The sequence below is a fragment of the Maniola hyperantus genome, chromosome 8 (assembly GCF_902806685.2).
Source record: "Maniola hyperantus chromosome 8, iAphHyp1.2, whole genome shotgun sequence".
Taxonomy (NCBI): Eukaryota; Metazoa; Arthropoda; class Insecta; order Lepidoptera; family Nymphalidae; genus Maniola; species Maniola hyperantus.
In genome coordinates, this window is record NC_048543.1 from 8137786 (window position 1) to 8156974 (window position 19189).

Genomic DNA, 19189 nt, shown 5'->3' on the forward strand with positions numbered 1-19189 from the left:
CTATTGTAAGTGCTATTGCGCATTGAAAACACACAACTTAACCTTCATAGCTGACAAAACAAAACAGGTATCGCAGATGTAGACAGTAATGTAAGTTAATTTGTACTAGATTATGCCCGCGACTTCGTTTGCTTGGATTTAGCTTTTTGAAAATCCCGTGGGAACTCTTTGATTTTCCAGGATAAAAATTTGCCTATATCAATAACCGGGATGCAAGCGTAAGATTGGGGATTCTGCTCCGACAACATACCCATAATAATAAAAAGATTAGAATGTACTCTTCGTATGGAAGTTGGTTTGCTATTAAAAATTCAATCTTAACTTATGCCTAAAACTTCAAAAGAGAAAAGTTAATACTACTTACTCAGATGAAACTTCAGCTTGTAACGGATTCAGTCAATATTTTGAGAGTGTCTTTGTAAAACCGGCTAGCTCGTACGATGTAACAAGTTCTATAATTATGAACCACAGTGAAACCATTTGTAAAATTACTGTAAGTGAAGATGATGTTTGTAAACTGCTGAAAACTTTAAAAACTAATAAGGGAGCGGGTAGTGATGGCATTCCACCTGTTTTTCTAAATAAGTGTGCTATCAAGTTAGCTATACCGCTCTCCATAATTTTTAACCTGTCCATTAATGTCTTCAGCAGTTTCCCTGACAAATGGAAAGAAGCACATATAGTACCCATACACATAAGCGGATCAAAAACCCAAATAGAAAATTATCGACCTATATCAATCCTGAACGTGATGAGTAAGTTATTTGAAAAAGTGGTCTACAGACATATACGCCCCATTATAACTAGATCTATTCCATATGAACAGCACGGTTTCATGAAGAATCGTTCTACCGTTACAAATTTGGCTGTTTTCACGGATTACGTACTACAGAGCATGGACGACAGATGTCAAGTGGATGTGGTCTACACGGACTTCGAAAAAGCATTCGACCGTGTAGATCATGTTATCCTACTTCAAAAACTAAGTGTACTTGGCATAAATGGGAGCTTGCTCCGGTGGTTCACTTCATACATTAAAAACCATATGCAAGCAGTTGTCTTGGGTAGTGCTAGAAGTGACTTCGTGACTATACCCTCAGGAGTACCTCAAGGGTCCATTCTAGGCCCCCTTTTATATAACGCCTATATATTTGACATTGGAAGCTGCTTCCACCATGCGCAATACTTAATGTTTGCGGATGACAAAAAAGTTTTCGCCAAAATACGTTCCATTGAAGATTGTTATAAATTACAAAAAGACCTCAATGCCTTGACAGAATACTACGCAAGGAACAGGATCTCAGTTAATGTTAAAAAGTGCCACCATATAACTTTGACTCGTAAAATAAATATAATTGAATTTGACTACATAATCAATGGCACAAACTTACCCAGAGTGACTACCGTTAGAGATCTGGGTATCCAACTTGATACTAAACTTTCAATGGATGTCCATATTGATAAGGTAGTAAATAGAGCTTACAAACAATTGGGTTTCATCAAACGGGTAACCCGTTCTTTTAGTAATGTGGAATGCATAAAAACACTTTACTTCGCGTATGTCCGGAGTATTCTAGAATATGCGTGTAATATCTGGTCGCCTCAATACATAATATATGCCCATAGGCTTGAAACCATACAGAGGCAGTTTCTTAAATACTTAGCTTTTAAAGACTTTAAAAAATTTAATAGTTATGAGGAAGCGTGTACTCACTACGGTATCGGCTCACTGGAACATAGAAGGGAACAATGTGATATGTTGTTACTGCAAGCAATTTTAACCGGCTCAATCGATTGTCCTAGCTTACTCTCAGCCTTTTCATTTAATGCTCAACCTTCAAGAACGCGTCACACGCGCCTTCTAAATGTTCCCAAATCTAACTCAAATTATGCGCGAAATTCTATAATTCCACGCTTGGTACGTACTTATAACAATCAGTTCGCTGAGTTTGACTTATTTTACCTATCAAACAATAAATTTAAAAAGGAATTAAGAAACTATCATCGTAAAACAAAAAAAAAGTAGCTAACATCTAAATATGCATGCAATCATACACTCCCATTTACACACACACACACATGCACACACGCTCACACATACTCATAAGCACACACTCACACACGCATACACACTCACATACAATCATACACACACTGTTGTAATTTTATTTTATTATTGTATATACCTACATTTATTCTAACTCTATTCTGTTAAAATAGTTTAATTATAATTTTAAGTAATCTCTTTTGGCCTTCTGTTATACCTAGATTTAAATTTAAATAATAATTATGTATTTACGCTGTTGATTACTTTCAAATAAACAAAATAAAAAAAATAAAAAATAAAGTTGGTACCTACCAGTTCAACTGTCATTTCAAAGTTTATAAGAAACGAACGAAACGATCATTATTCGGATGACTGTTTTATATCTTTCTTATTGCGAAGTAGAACAATAACACCTGCATTATGCCATTTATTTCAGTAAAACGATATTCATGCCATTCGATACAATCGGATACCTAGGTATACCTAGTCAATGTTTCAAAAGAGACGAATAACTGGCGAGACTTCGTAGTGCGCATCACGGAGTGATTGCAAACACGAATTGGAGACAAACAATAAATTGTTATACTTATTATGTTTACAAATAGGTAGGTAAATCTACATAATATATTATATGGCACCGTAGATTTATCGACAGCCTGAATAACTATCATTACTGCCTATAGAGCACGAATAATCAACAAAAATTTAAACACCCAATTCAAATAAGCATCCTTGGATGCAAAAAAGGTATTATAAGATTATAGGTAATATCAGAGCTCAAATCTACTCATGTAGCCCAAACTGCATAGAAAGATATAATATATACCTATATATAATATATACCTATATAGGTATACGAATTTATGAAATTCATATAAATCTCAGAGCAGCTGATGGATGTATCTGTGTAATAGATAACCTATAGCTATTGAAAAAGTCAACTATCGGGTATCGACTAACGAATATTATATCTATCACATTTTCTCAGAAACCATTCAATACTTACGCACACAGCATTTACGTAAGTAAACATAATAATACCTATTATATATTACATAGTATTACTTGATAAAGTGTGACATCGAAATGGTTATAAATCACATTTGCGTGTCTGTGAAATATAATTATGTGATATCATATCTGTTACTCTAACGCTACATTTGCCAAAAATACAGAATTTGCTTCATGTAATTATAGAAAAACAAAACATGATAAACTGATCAACAGGTTCATCGCTCATTGTAGTTAATAAAACAGATATAAATAGTTTCCTTTGGCTGAACTAAATGATACCCAATTATATGGACGTTTTTGCTTGTATGGCAACGGCAATTGGAGAAAGTACTGAACTGACCAACCGAAACCAATTCGCTGCTAACTTTTAGATCGTATTATGTCATCGTAGAAACATTAATAAAATGACTGGTGTGCATGCTAAATCGGTTGTTGTTTTATACATAAACCGGCTATTCAAGGTGATAATTAAAAAAAATGAGGTGGCACATCATTATTTCCAGACCTATTTGTTCAATTTTTATTGGCTTAAACTTCGTCAAGTGCAGAAAAGTAGAAAGGTAGCTGAGTGGCCAAAGAAAATGATAAAAAGTAAACAATACCCGATTTATCTAGCTAGCTATGAGAATAGTTAGTAGGAGGGTAAGGATAGACATAAAAATCAAGAGAAGAATATAGAATCAAAAAAATATCAAACAGCGTATGTTATATTATAACCATGTAGGCTAAAATCACAGACAAGATTAAAGTTTATCAAAATAGTATATTACTAAAATATTTTGCAAAAAGTGCTAATTGCGACGCGCCAACAAGTAATAGCAAATACTCCTAAATAACTACGTCCATGAAACGAATTAGGTGAGTAAACAAGAGATGTAAATTAACCAAAAGGATATCATACAATTTACAAAAATTATATTCTTCGCAACGGGCTTAATAAACCACCATGAAAGTCCTTAATAATATTTTTTTGCCGGCAAATGATTGGCTACTTCTGATTGCCCGATTGAGTTGAAATTTTTGTTTGTTTTGAATTTGAACGACAATACAGATGAATGTTTCCATCTAGAATTCTCTGATGATGGAAGTGGTGGACATTGGAACTCTCTGATATCAGCACACCCTTTGGTCTCATTTCCTTTGTTTTCATAAAATTTTTCGTTCAGGGCATTTTAGTAAAGAGTCTACCTTACTGACCTAACCTTTTTAACATTTTATTTATTTTTAGTACCTACCTAGGTATTTACTCATTCGCATTTGTATCCACGGTAAAGCTATCTAAGTAGGCGACTAGTCTTTGGTCTCATTTGCTTTATTTTCATTTAATTTTTCATTCAGGGCATTTCAGTAGGTAAAGAGTTTTGTTTTAAAAAACCTTTTTTACATTTCATTTATTTTTAGTACCAAGCAAGGTATTTACTTATTCGCATTTGTATCCAAGGTAAAGCTATCTAAGTAGTCGACTCCACGTCTATGAGCAAGTACTAGTAGTTGGACAAATATGCATAACGTAAACACACCTTGCTTTTGCCTTAGTATTTGTCAATGTCACGATGTTGCGAGCAGCCGTAGGTTTCTTGTGGGCGAAAAGACAAGTGTTCTATCATCTAAAATTAGAGTCACCAAATAAGTGCAGAACTGCAGACGTAATTTGTACCTACAAAGATATTTAAGTTATCCAAGAATATTTATTTTAGAGAAACACTAAATTTTAATTTTATGAGTACCTATTGGTATTTTCAACTGTATTTTAAACAAACCTTCGAGCAATTCGGCAAAGAAAGTGTATGAATTTGTTAGTGATTCTCTCAAATTTATGTAGTTTGATTTATAATTAGTAAAGATGGGGCTGGCACATAGGTCACCTGTAAAAGCCCCTTAGAAAATATACTATTTTCTGATTAAAAAACATATTTTTTTAAAGTACGTCGTATAATCATAGTAAAATTAATTTTGGTACCATTACCATCAGCTTATACACGGCTAAGTTAAAATTTATCAATTCAAGTAAATGGGGCTAATAAGCATAATTTCCAAATCATTTAGCCACATTGATTAAGTCACTTATCAAAATGATCAACATGACTAGTCATTAGCTAATAGATGTGTGAAAGTGAATGAAGTGTATGCCACTAGTATTTTACAACCGATGTTTTCTAAAGACTGGGCAGTTATACCTAAATAACTTACTATTAATAAAGCTATATTCGTTTTGAGATCTTGTCGTTATTATTATTGCCAATATTGCCATTTTTATTAAAAGTTCTTTAAATCTCCAACCGACTTTCACTGCAAAAAATAGAATATAATATAACAGCCTAATCTGACTCATTTTTTGCGCAACGGATCAGCCTGGCTGTCCAGCGCGGAAATGCAGCCTGTATTCTTGGCACCATTCCACGAAAGCATGATATGTATAGTAATTAGATAATGGCCAGCTTTAAGTTTTATTGTAACATTTTCGATATTTCTGTATATTTTCTATGATCTTCAGCCTCCAGCGTGTAGACCGTATATTGTTTTTGAATGCTTAAATAGATAGATAGGCTGTTTAGGCATGGCTCTCTTAACGATACAATTAAAAGAGCTCTTGCCACCATAAATATTCCTGCGCTCATTGAGCCGGCAGGGATTAGTCGGGATGATGGCAAGAGACCTGATGGATTGACGCTGGTTCCCTGGGAACGGGGACGGGCGCTAATGTGGGACGCAACTTGCGTTGACACATTGGCCCCGTGTCATATCAGGAAGACAGCATCAAGACCGGGAGCCGCAGCAGAAACAGCTGAAAACGGCAAGCGGCGCAAGTATGCCTCTCTTATAGAGAGTTACATTTTTGTGCCGTTTGCCGTGGAGACCCTGGGGCCATGGAGTCTTAGTGCTAAAAATTTTTTACGAGACATTTCACCGCGATTAATAGCCTCAACTGGTGACAGAAGGGCTGGCTCATTTTTTGCGCAGCGGATCAGCCTGGCTGTCCAGCGCGGAAATGCAGCCAGTATTCTTGGCACCATTCCACGCGGTCATGATTTATATAGTAATTAGATAAGGCTAGCTTTAAGTTTATTGTATTAAAAAAAAAATAAAAAAATAAGATAAGATATTAGGCAGGTATACCTACTAATTAGTGAAGAAAGATTAAACATCGAAGAAATTAACTGGGGTCCTACAAACAGTAGGTATTAAATATTGCTCAACTTCGCATAATGAAGGCCCACCGTTAAATAGGTCGAACTACTTCTCCATTGACATATTGATACTTGATAGAATGTCACGTCCACGTAGGCTTTTAGACCATTGTACCTACTTATTATGTAATTAATCGAGGGCCTATTTGAATACTTATTTAAGCTAATGAGCATTATTTATATGCAGTTCCTACCTAGAAATGAAGTGTTTAGCAGACTTTTTAAGCAACTAAGATTAACTAAGATTATGTGAAAACCTATTGTGAAATAATCAATGATTCTATGTATACTAGATAGTGGCTAGATAGAAGTCATTGGAAAGAATAATAATATGCAAATAATTTTACATATTATCTGCTCGATGATTTCTTAAGGGTTTTGTTAAGGGTATGTTTGAAGGTGGGTAGGTAAATTTGTTATATAGGTAGGTACTTCTTTTTTCTACTTTTACTGTTGCACTACTTTTACTGCGGTAAGTAGGTATTACAATATAAGGTACTTAAATTAAATAACGAATGATTGATTTCTAATAATCTTCAAGTAATTTTCACAATTTGAGAGGTGTCAACTATTAGTAGATTCCTACTAAAATTAGTCAATATCTAATAGTCTTCTTAGAAGACGACGAAGAAGACTTAGAAGAAGACTATTAGATCAATATCTAATAGTCTTGAAGATAACTTGAAGATTTCTATTGACATTCTATTGTCATTGAAGACATGGTTGTCACCTGTTGATTTAAGACACTTTCCGGGCTTGTAAATTTTTCAGCTAATGTTGATTCAAATATTGTCTCTATTTGTTTAAGTTTCGTTAGTTTCTGATTACTCCTATTAATAGAAGACATTGGTGCTTACTTTATTGTCCACATAAACTAAATTGACAGGTCTAAATCTAGTAATATTCCGCAGGGAGCGTTTTGAAAGGGACACTTAGTACTATACAATTAGGACCTGCCATTTTAATTTAATTTAGAGATTGTTTGTTCTATTGCATTACATGTTTGCTAGAGTTAGTAAGGCCAGCTAGTTTCTAGTGTCATCCATCAGGGCCTTGTCTCAGATTAATTTGAAAACCTGTTAGGCCTGTCAAGGTAATCCTTCCTAAGTTAGATAGTTTGCACTTTATACAATTTCGCCTTTCCGATGGGGTCAACGTTTCTCGGCCCGTCAACAAATCCGTCGACGAGAATAACCCGTTACACTGCATCGCCTTCCAGCGGATTTCACTCGCGAACGTTGCCTGCTAGACCATTAGACCATTTTATACCTCCGCCACACACTTTATAGCCAATCAACGATGCTGCAGTTCCAATTCTTAAGCCAACGATGAGGCCGATTCTCTTGTACACAATCTCTAAACTAAACTAAATTAAGAGGTCGAAATCTAGTTGCTATCCTTTTCCGCAAGCAACGTTATGAAAGGGATAGCAATAGATTTAGACGTGCCATTTTAGTTTAGTTTAGAGTTTGGGTACAAAGGAATTAGCCCCATTAGCGATAAATCTTTCAAAAGACTTTAAAGTAATTCCCAATATAAATACTAAGTTGCCAAAGGAATTAGTTACTGTTTTGAAGTGGGAAGCGTTTTATTGCCCAAGTAGGTAGGTACCTACTAACCGTTTGTAGTTTTGGAATTTAAAATAAATGATTCGATCAATTATTACATTAGAGATTTGTTAAAATATTTATTTTATAAAAAAAAACTAGCTTATGCTCGTGACTTCGTCCGCGTGGACTACATAAATTTCAAACCCCCATTAAAAGGGTGAACTGCGAAAGATCCGTTCTTAGTGCATAGGTACCTCCTCTTTACAAAGAACACACCCAAATTCTTTAATATCAGCGGTTTAAGGCTGTGCCTTGATATACATATACCTAAGTCAGTCAGTCAGGAATTTGAATTTTATAATACTTACAGATCGATATAAAAAACCGGCCAAGTGCGAGATGTTACAATGACAGAAACAAGATTCTCGGACAAAATTCTGTTGTCAGACGTTCATATTGTTATCTCAAAGATGGATTTTCTCCAGATAAGAGTCGGCGTGATAATAATGTAGGCGATAATATAATTTACTGTAACACCGCGCATTTTTTCTCTAGTAGGTATTTATTAATTTTAACGACGTTATATTATTATCAACTTAATGATATCTACTCTCTACTTGCTCAGTCTTCTGTGACCTGTCGTACTGCTGATATTTTTGTAATAATTGGCCAAATTCCAAAGACATAAATTCTTGCGAATTTTTGTAAAGCCTTAATGTAGGTAGGTACCTACCTAGGTAGCAGTTATCTGTTAAATTTAATGTTACGCTATGCAATTATTTTGAAGGCCTACCAAGTAATAAACTGGCTACAAATTTTTCTAAAGACTCGATCTTACAATTACTTTTTGCGTGTTGATCTACATGGTCAGTCATGTAGTGAAAGGTAGGCATAGAACTTTGATTACAGTTTGATGCCGACGTAATAGTTTATTGATAATCATTTTACTGGGACCAACACTTGGAAGTATTATGACATTATTTTCAAAGAAAATCAACGTTATTATAACAATGTGAGTGGAACACAAGTCGATAATTATATTTTCCAGTTACTTATCTGTTGTTGAACGACCTAACTTTCTAATAATTGTTCTATTGTAGTGGTTCATCGTGTTTGTGTTGACTTGCCTAAAAAGTCTTTCGATTTCTTCTCATGTAAGAGTAGGGTTGTAGGAAGGGAAGAGCCTTTATATAGCTACCCTATGTTTGTTCAATCTAACTTTTGTCTGTGATAAGATAATAAGTTATTTATTTAGACTAGGTAGGTAGTAATGTTACTTCTAGATAAAGTACCTAGCTTTCTCATGATGAAAGAATTGTCAAAATCCGTTCAGAGGTTTCAGAGCTTATCGATTACATACAAACAAACAAATCTTTCTTCTTTATAATATTGGTATTTGGTAGTTGGTACAGACGTATCATAGATACCTACCTATTAGGTACCTATATAAATTAAAGGACTAAACTTGAATACAATAAACGACGAACAGAAATATTCAGAAACGTGGTCTTAAAATATGTACCTAGGTAGGTACCTAATAGAACGAAGGTCGGCTAAATAGATACATCGATGGTAGAATAGCATATTACAATAATTTATTTACACAGTTGTTCTTGCTCAATAATGAAGGTTTGTCTTTACGCAAAACATCGCTCTTGTATAGGTTTCTTGACATTTACATTGAGCGCAGTGTTTAATTCTTATAGGTAAGCCACTAATTTAATTTAACCGTTAACTGGCCTGGCTATTTTTATAACGGCTAGAATCAATTAAAATAGTTTATTAATCTTTTCCTGGAATTCATTACAACTTTGAGCAAGTAATACTTAATAATTTGTCAACTATGACATGTCACGTTTTAGGAAGTTAAGTTTGAATAAAGTGGCTGGAATTAATTAATATTTTGAGCAAGTAGCCTAAATATTAATTTGTCAACTTTGTCAACTATGACAATATTATTATTATCACGCTATAGAAAGTTAAGTTTAAGTTTATTTTTATTAATTCGATATTTTATGTATAAGTTGGTATAAGGTGATAATTTTACGGTTTTAATTGAAAACTAAAATTATGACACACAAAAACAGGTAGAGGTAGGTACATGAAAGTAAACCGTTCACATTTGAGGAGCTGCTTATTTGTATCTTGTCATTTGATATTGAACTATAGTTTTTAGCACTTCACTAGCATAGGTCACATTTTCCTTTGATAAAAATGCGGTATGCGGTTAACCTTAGGGACGGAAGGGAATTATTGATTTTTCGTGTTGCACGTGACGTCACGAACGCGACAGTCTGGCGCATACGGCGCGCGCCGGCTCGCGTCTCACCGGCGACTGCCGATTGCCAAGCCAACTCGACTACAGTAACTTCAACTCAACGGACAGGAGGAAATACCAGTTGCCATGCGGTCCTCCTCCTGACACTTCACCGACGACCTTTTGCATTGATTTATTTTATATACGCAGACATCACGCAGATGATTAGGAAAACAACAGCGTGCATGATCAACGGATCACTTACGTACTGCGATGGGGTTACTGGGAGACGGGAGTGTATGATACGACTTTTACATTAGATAGGTAGGTATAGATAGGTGAAATATTATCTTACAAAATAAAAAGTATGGCATTATTTATAGATGATATCTAGTATCTAGATCTACGCATTAGAAATGTAGAAAGTCATTTCAAGTTATTTTGCAAAATTACCCTCTATTATCATAATTATTTACTAAACTGTTGTAGGTACCTAGGTACCGAAGAATATTAGAACTGTTTACACTTTACACTAGGAACTGAAAAAACTTTTATGACAATATAATTGTAATATCAATGCTTATTGTTAGAACATTGCTGACCGGTGCTACTAGGCGTCGGGGACAACCATTAACCATAGGTACCTACTATGTTAAGCTAGCCAACTTTTAAGTTTGGAAAACCTAATATTGCTTAAATAGGTAAAAATAACCAGGCTAGCCATTTTACAGTAAAAGCAAGATGTTTAAAAAATAAAAATTTCTTATGCTCAACTTATTCTAGTTTAAATTTAAAGAACTGATACTTGATACTTGATAGACCTTTTAAAAATTCAATAGCAATTTGGTACGAGAGAGTAATAGCTAATAGCCTACGAGTAAGATTTTTCATAATAGTACTCTGATTATTTATTATTATTACGTCTACTACGTAAATAATAACAGTCCAAGAGCCAAGACACTATCGCTAATGCCTCACTGGATTGCCAGACAGCTATTGGGTCAGTCATATCTTAGGGCCGGCCCATCAGTAAAGGTGTACTATGTGACCGCCTAGGGATTCGACTGTAGGGGCCCAAGCTGTATGGGGATTTTTTTCTCAGGAGACACGTATTCTCCTGGGGCCCCGAGGCCCGAGTATACTTGGGCCAGTGGCGCTGGGGCTAGTCCAGTACGTGTTGGCCCTTATTAGAAAAGCGGCAATTCTGGGTCATTTGACGTGTAAACCAATTTTTGGGGCAATTAATTTCGTGTCCCCTGACCATGTATCTAATTCCAAAAGTAAGAACCGCTAAAACGTAGTTTTTGATGTGAGTCTTGACTCTAGAGCAGATTACATATTTTTTTTAATTTACAGACTAACGCTTGGCTGTGCCAATCAGACCTGCTGGCAAGTGAAGATAGAGCGCGCTTGCCAAGAAGATGCCTATTCACTCTGGACTTGAAGGTTGAAGGTTACCTATCTTAAAAATGGAGGGGAAAACTGACACCGGAAGGGAGTTCCATTTTCTAACGGTTCTAAACGAGGAGGCAAATCACTTCGTACACGACCATGTAATTTCGACTACGTACGGGTGCAGATCTTGTTTATTTTGGCAGTTAATATTATATAGGCAATTTGAATAAAACTCACGTAGTAAAGGAAAGCGGCTGCTCGTGTGTTTCCCAAGCGGTGTGCTGGAAGCGCTGATGTCACTCTGAGAACTGTGCAGGCTGCTCTTTCCGCTGCCGTTGGCAGAACCCAGTTCCATCCGCATCCGCATGTGGCGACTGCAAACACGGTCTTAATTTAGTATTATACATAGATGGTCCAGGCACGCGTAAGGAACATCCCATCTACATCACTGTACCTATAGTCCGCGACAGGTCGAGATGACAATCGGGGTATGAGGCGGGGGGATGCTCTGCACACCCACGCTTGCCCGCACTGGGCTACCACGGAGGCTGTGCGGGTGTGCGGGGCGTTCCCTCCTCGATTATTATCTCGACCTGTCGCGCACTATACATGGTATTATTTTATTGTGTAAATCCATACTAATATTATAAATGCGAAAGTGTGTCTGTCTGTCCAGTCTGCTAGCTTTTCACGGCTTAACCGTTCAATCGATTTTGACGAAATTTAGTACAGGGATAGCTTGCATCCCGGGGAAGGACATAGGCTACTTTTTATCCCGGAAAATTAAAGAGTTCCCACGGGATTTTCAAAAACGTAAATCCACGCGGACGAAGTCGTGGGCATCATCTAGTACTATATATGTTTTCGAAAGTTCCATATTGTACAAGAAGTAAAATAACATACCTACTATCAATGTACCACCAACGTACATAAACCACTGTGGGTCGAGAAACTTTAGATCAGCGATCAATTTTTTTCTCTATGATCGATTACGTGGATTAGGGATCTACTTGATAGAGAAAACTTGCATGCTAATAGAAAAGTATTTTCAGGAATTGTCAGCTTGTATTAAATAGAACCAAACTACGTTTGTACCTATGGAAAGTATTTACCTTTTTGGTTTCATGTTGGTACCATTCGTTGCTTTTGAGCTCAACATTCTTGTTACACTACATGATGTCTGCGAACGTTGCAAAGTGAAGGAACAATCCACTTTTGGTTTAACATCTTTGAATGATTTATTTTTATAATCAATTTTTATATCCAAAGAATTCTTCTTTAAAAAGCTGTCGCGCCTTTCTGTTTTCTTTACTATTTTTGGACTACTTTGTACACTATTGTCCGCATCAGCCTTTCTGTTAGCCAGCATTGTCTTTAGTTTGCTGGGTACATCGCGCTTAGGCATTTTATATTTCTTTAATGTAAAACTTCGTTTCTCTTCCTTATTTTTGTCAGAACACCTTACGTCTTTTACACTGTTTAGAGAATTTCTTTTGCTTGTGTTTTTTGGTGTTTCATCTTCATCAATATTATGGGATGAAACATCTGAGTTTTGTTCCTCTTGTGTGTCTTCCAAAGGAGTTAAACAAAGGTTAATTTTTCCATGACCAGAGTTTTTCTGACTGCATTCGGAATGTGTAGATGTCGTAGATATTGGAGACATATCATTTATAACGTTAAGAAAAACAGGTGACGCGCGTTGATTTTCAAAGTCAGTATAAACACCACTAGACTCCATGCATGAGTCTTCACTTCTATTCACAATTAGAGGAGCATTCCCATTACCGTTTTTACCACCATAAAGTGCACCATCAATTACTTGAGCTTTTCGATCACCTCTTTGCATATGTTCGTCTAAACCATCCGCATCGCTTTCCGTGAAGAAATCAGAATCGGTCATGGGGTCTACTCTTCTAGTCACAGGAACATTCTGCCAATCCATTTCAATTACATCTTCTCTGTGACCAACATTATGATCAGCACTTCTACTAACTGGTCTTGACATTTCACCGTCGCCTTGATAACCATCAAGACTTGTAATGCTTGTAATACTCGTTATAAAACTATTAGATACCTTTGAAGTTTCCATAGATTTGTCGTTTTTACTGTCAGAGTAGGTCTGCGTGTCATGTAAAGTTGATGCAGAAAATTGGGAATAAGTGCTTATTTCACCGTTAATATCAGAGCTGTCAAGAGGCAAATCTTCAGGCGATGGTGTTTGTTCAATTCTATTAGTTACTAATGAGTTTCCATGCTTGCAGTCTAATGGTATTTCTAAATTAACTGTTGTATCACCAATGGAACTAGTGGGCTCTAAAATACTACCATGAATTGACGGTAAAAACTCTTCTTCGACTAAGTTTAAACATTTTTCTTTTCCGAAATCTATATCATTTTTAACAAAATGTTTGTCTTGTCCCGTCGATTCCTCAGTTGATAAACCAAAGGATTTAAAATTATTATCTTCACAATTAATGGGATCAATAGCATCTAATGTAGCTATTGGCGCTAAAGATTCCTTAAGTTTAATGCATCGGTTGCTCATTTTAGGAAATCCATCGTTTTGTATTGTGGAAGCAGCTGAATTACTTTCAGTTTTATCTGTCGATGGAGTATCTCCATTTTCTGGAGATGCCTTATATTCATTGCTGTCGCAAAATATTGGCAAGCCTTCCACTGTCGGAGAAAATGCATTTTCCAAATAACAAATGTCGTCCATTTGATCTGGTGTTAGAATACCTAAGCTGTCATCGAGAGAGTGTTCTTCGTTGTTTTTGCTTAATGAATTGTCGTTCGGACTTAAATTCGTTTCGTAAAGTCGAGGAGGTACATGAGATTTTAGTTGTAAACAGAGGTCAGACCTTGATTGAGTACTAAATGGTTTCTTAGTAGAGTAATGCAATTCTTTTTCACACGAGTATTCAAATTCTTTCATAGGTTTATCATCAAAATTTAAAACACTCGGCAACCTTTCCACACTTTTGTTATTTAAGCAAGTTATCCTACTTAAGCTTTGAGATTTTGGTTCCAGAACATCCCCCACTGATTTAAAATTCCAAGACTCTGTTCTTGGTAACTGCTTAGAAGATGTTGAAGGATTTGTCTGAAGATCAAATAATAAACTGTATGGTCCAGATTCATCTCCTTCTTTATCATCAACCAGTTGTTGTGTTATGTCATTGATCAGACCTTTAGTCATTTTATCAACGTTATGATCTTGTTTCCTTGAAATTTCATTTAATTTTTCCCTCAAATCTAATATACGAGGATTTTTGTTCACTACTTTTTCTGTGTTCATCATACTTATTTTTGGTATTAACGACATATTATTATAAGGTTTGTTAAGAAATAATTTTTCTTTTCCTTTTATATCTAATATTTTTTGAGAGATTTCTCTATTTTTAACATCGCTGCATGTTCTTATTTTCATAGGATCATTCGAGTAGATGCTGCGGATATTTAGCGATGTTGACTTGCCATGTCTGTCGATGGGTATCTGGAAAATAAATGAATTTCATATTATTAACAAATCCCACAAGTAATTGTGTACTTATAAGTTACGTAGTTTAGGTTGTTTAAATATTTTTATTTTATTACTACCAGACAGCTACAAATCGTTTCGTATGGGTTTAAATAATTTAAATCTTATTACAAAGTCTACAGATCGTAGCGTACGTGTTCAAGATTACTCTACTGTTCCGTAATGTTTAAAACATTAAATACTTATAAACTCATGAATATTAAATGGCGAATTATTCTACAAGTTACATCATCAATCACAATTAAAGCCATATAAGAATATTTTGTTATTGCTTTGACCATGTATGTGCACAGCTGTTCTGCATTGTGCTCGTAGGGTATTGGTATGCCTCGCTTATCGAGAGTCATATTTTTGTTCCATTTGCCGTGGAGACCCTGCTGGGTCCATGGAGTCTTAGTGCAAAAAAAAATTTACGAGACATTTCACCGCGATTAATAGCCTAATCTGTTGACAAACTCGCGAGGTCCCCCCACCGCACGTCCGAGGCGCATCAACACCCCCGACCCGGGGACCCAACGGGCGACAGCAGACCGACCGGCCGGAGCTTCCGCCAAAGCGGCAGGCGGCGATCCCGCGCACACATTATCCCCGATGAGAAATAACTATTAGCCATGTTACCGGAGTGCACTGGCCCGAATACTGCTCTTCCCCTCGGACGCATCCAAAAGGGACCAGCAGCACCCAAGCACACGGGAATGTTACCGGGCTGGCATCCCAATAGGATAGATACCTAATTCAACTTCTCGGTGGTGAAAATATTCGACTTTGTTGCTTGCATGTGTCAGTATATCTGTAAGTTCAACACCTGAAAAATGATACATACAATTTGTACCTACCTACTAAGTAGGTACCTACCTACCTACTATGTTTAAACAGACATGAAGTTAAGTCTTGGGGTTGAACCATGATGTGCTTATCATGGTTCAAAGCGTCCGTATCGTCATGGATGGTGATTTTATGCATTGTGCGTTTACAAAGGTCGGTATGACGTTACACTTAATTACGAATGTAGGTACCTAGGTATGTACGTTCAATTCACGAAAATCATTACATTCTTTCTACCTATAGTAGGTATATATATATAGTACGCGACAGGTCGAGATGGCATTCGAGGTATGAGGCGGGGGGATGCCCCACACACCATCTCTATCACGTACCCCGTGCTACCCCGGTGTGGGCGAGCGCGGGTGCGCGGGGCGTCACCCGCCTCATACCCCAATTCGCATCTGAACCTGTCACGGACTATACTTATGTAAGAAACTAGATCAAACAAGCAAGTAAATTGTATTGATATTGGCTAATGCGAAATCGATATAATTTTCTATTCGAAAACCTACCTGATTTCATAAAGCTATATAAAACGTACCTATGAAGAATAACTATTAACATTGTAATGTGTATAATTCTGTTGTAACTTATATTATACAATCTCTAAACTAAACTAAAATGACAGGACCAGTGGGATGGTTCGATAACTCAGTATCTAACGCTGAATGGTAGCCTCCGATCTCATATTTTGACATTTATTTTTAATCCATTGAAGATTTTCTACGAAAAGTTATTTTGATATCACTCAGTGCAGCAGCGATGTAGAACCAACCAATGTCAAATGAGCTCGATTGATATCATTCGTCGTTAGACACTGAGTTAGCGAATCATCCCGCAGATATTGCTAAAAAGCTGTGGAAAACGAAAAAAAAGTAATAATTATTTTCTAACTCATGGGAAAACGATTGTACTTTTAGTTCTGTCAATAAACGTTGAGAGGCTAGAAATAGCACAATATTAGTTTAGTAGATAGGTCTGTCCTTTATGAATTCTATATTTTTTTTAATTGCCCGTATTTTCCGATGTAGAAGTCTGCACACATTTTTATAAACTATCTCCTAATATGAAATCTAAGTAGAGGTAGGTATTAGAGCGCAAAGTCACGAATGACCACAATAACCAAAAGCGTTCTTCAATCGTTTTCTCGACAAGTAAACTGCTTCTCAGCCTGATTGCTGCCAGGCGGTTCATTTACACTCATTAGAACAGACAGACATATACGCAACCGTCTCTAGTTGCGAACGAAACAGGCCCACAATGTGTTACTAATGAACAAATGAAACCCGGTTATGATGGTGATCACATATTTGTAGTAAAAAAAATTGCAGCGCTGTTAATTTCCAGATATTTGAAGCAGTGATATGATTGATACAAATAACAAATGAGGATACACGCACGAAGTTCTAAATTGACTAACAATAATGATTATTATAGGTAATATTGATCAATCCCACAGTTTGTGGCGTGCACGCACGCATTGATAAAAATAATCTTAGGCAGCAATGTATGTATGTATGTATATACTTTATTGCACCACAAAAACACATGACTGGTTACAAAAAGAAATCTAATAGAACAAAAAATTTGGTTCTATTGTACCGAATTATAGGAAGTGCTAAGAAACAAAAAATAAAGATCGGAAGGTACGAGTAAGTACTTAGTTGAGTATACGTCACGGTCAAACATAAATTACTGCCAAAGTGTGTAAAATTCATTGAAGATTTTGAACTCCATGGCCGTCATTGGACAGAAATGAGGTAGGCGAGTGTTTTGAAATAGGTACTTAGTAGGTAGTAAAATTGGCTGAGGTTAATTTATTTAACTCTCCCCTAAATTAATTAAGATAAGATACCTATAGGCAACTTCTTGTCGCTTGTTTGCCATAGGAACCTACCAAGTGTTCCACAGGGTATCAAATTGGTTTATGACTAGAGTGCGTTAACAACTTTTTCAATAGGTACCTACTTAGTTTTAGGTATAGCATAGCTATAAGTATTTATTTGCTTGTTACTAGTTTAACCCCGTGCGAAACCGCGGGGGGGCAGACCTATTCCACAGATAATAATTAATATGAATATGCTAGATCCTCGTGAATTAATGTTCTGAATATCTCTATTAAATTGTACTGTCACACTTAGGTACCTACTTACTAAATTATAAATTACTAGCTGATGCCCGCGACTTCGTCCGCGTGGATTTACGTTTTTCAAAATCCCGCGGGAACTCTTTGATTTTCCGGAATAAAAAGTAGCCTATGTGTTAATCCAGGGTATAATCTATCTTCATTCTAAATTTCAGCCAAATCCGTCCTGTAGTTTTTGCGTGAAGGAGTAACAAACATACACACACACACACGCACACATACAAACTTTCGACTTTGTAATGTTAGTCGGGATATTTTTAACCTTAATCGAGCCTGTTAAATCGTGGTAAGAAACAAAGTGACATAGGTAATCGATTAGATGGAATTATGGAGTAACCACACACGAGTTATCTACTCGTGTGGTAACAACGACAAAAAAATATTTTTCTATAAACGATCTTACTGTTTTTCGGGGAAAAATCTCTTCATAATCGGGTTACGACACAAGTCGGCAATTCCATAGTATCTAGTAGGTATAGGTTGGTACTTAGATAGTTAGATAATTATTATTTGCTGATAAAAAATGATTTTTTTCTCTATTGCTAATATTATCTACAAATTTAGTTGTGATATTTTAAAGCTAAAAACACGGGGAAAAATCAATTTTAAATATGCTCATTTGGCCTTTTAATAAATTAATGAAAGGTCAGACGATTTACAATTTACATTACTTATACAGAAAATAATAAAAACAAAAAACCTGTTTCGTTTGGTTCAGCCGGTTTCAAGAAGTCTGGCGCCAACGTGATAAAGGAATTCTTTTGATAAGATAGTAAACCTTGCACTGTGATTGCTAGGTATTGAAAATGTTGCGTAATTACAATACATTTTCACCATGTTATACCACGCATCTCTAGAATCTGTGTTATTTGGATACGAATAACAGGTAAATAATAAAATAAGATTATGAGGAAAGTAAGCAAAGGAAATAAAGTATAGGTAGGTAGGATGAAGCCTTAGGTGCAGCGTGCTTGCCTAGAAGATGCCTATTAACTCTTGACTTAAAAGTACCCATATTATAATTGGAGGGGAAAACTGATGCTGGAAGGGCGTTCCAAATCCTAGCGGTTTAAATTAGAAATGTGGAGGCAAATCGCTTCGTACGTATCTGTGGAATTTCGACTAGTGTACGGGTGCTGACCTTGGCGATGCCTTGCGGTACGACAGTAAAAAGGTGAAGGAGGAATCAGATGGAAAAGTTGTTGGCATATTCTCCGAAATATATC

The 19189-nt window shown here is 36.1% G+C and overlaps 1 protein-coding gene across 4 annotated transcripts in view; it reads right to left on the reverse strand.

Moving 5' to 3' along the window:
• Positions 1-19189, reverse strand: part of toc (toucan) — a 101666-nt gene that overhangs the window by 68768 nt on the left and 13709 nt on the right. Inside the window, exons 2-3 of one of the 4 annotated variants that reach the window (XM_034971432.2) lie at positions 12564-14947; positions 11689-11825 (exon numbers count right to left, since the gene is read on the reverse strand). In XM_034971432.2, the coding sequence (XP_034827323.1) occupies positions 11689-11825; positions 12564-14947 (2521 nt within the window). Of the gene's footprint in view, positions 1-9900; positions 10160-11688; positions 11826-12563; positions 14948-19189 lie in introns of those variants that run through there. The other 3 variants (XM_069500422.1, XM_069500421.1, XM_069500423.1) reach the window with 3 other exon arrangements.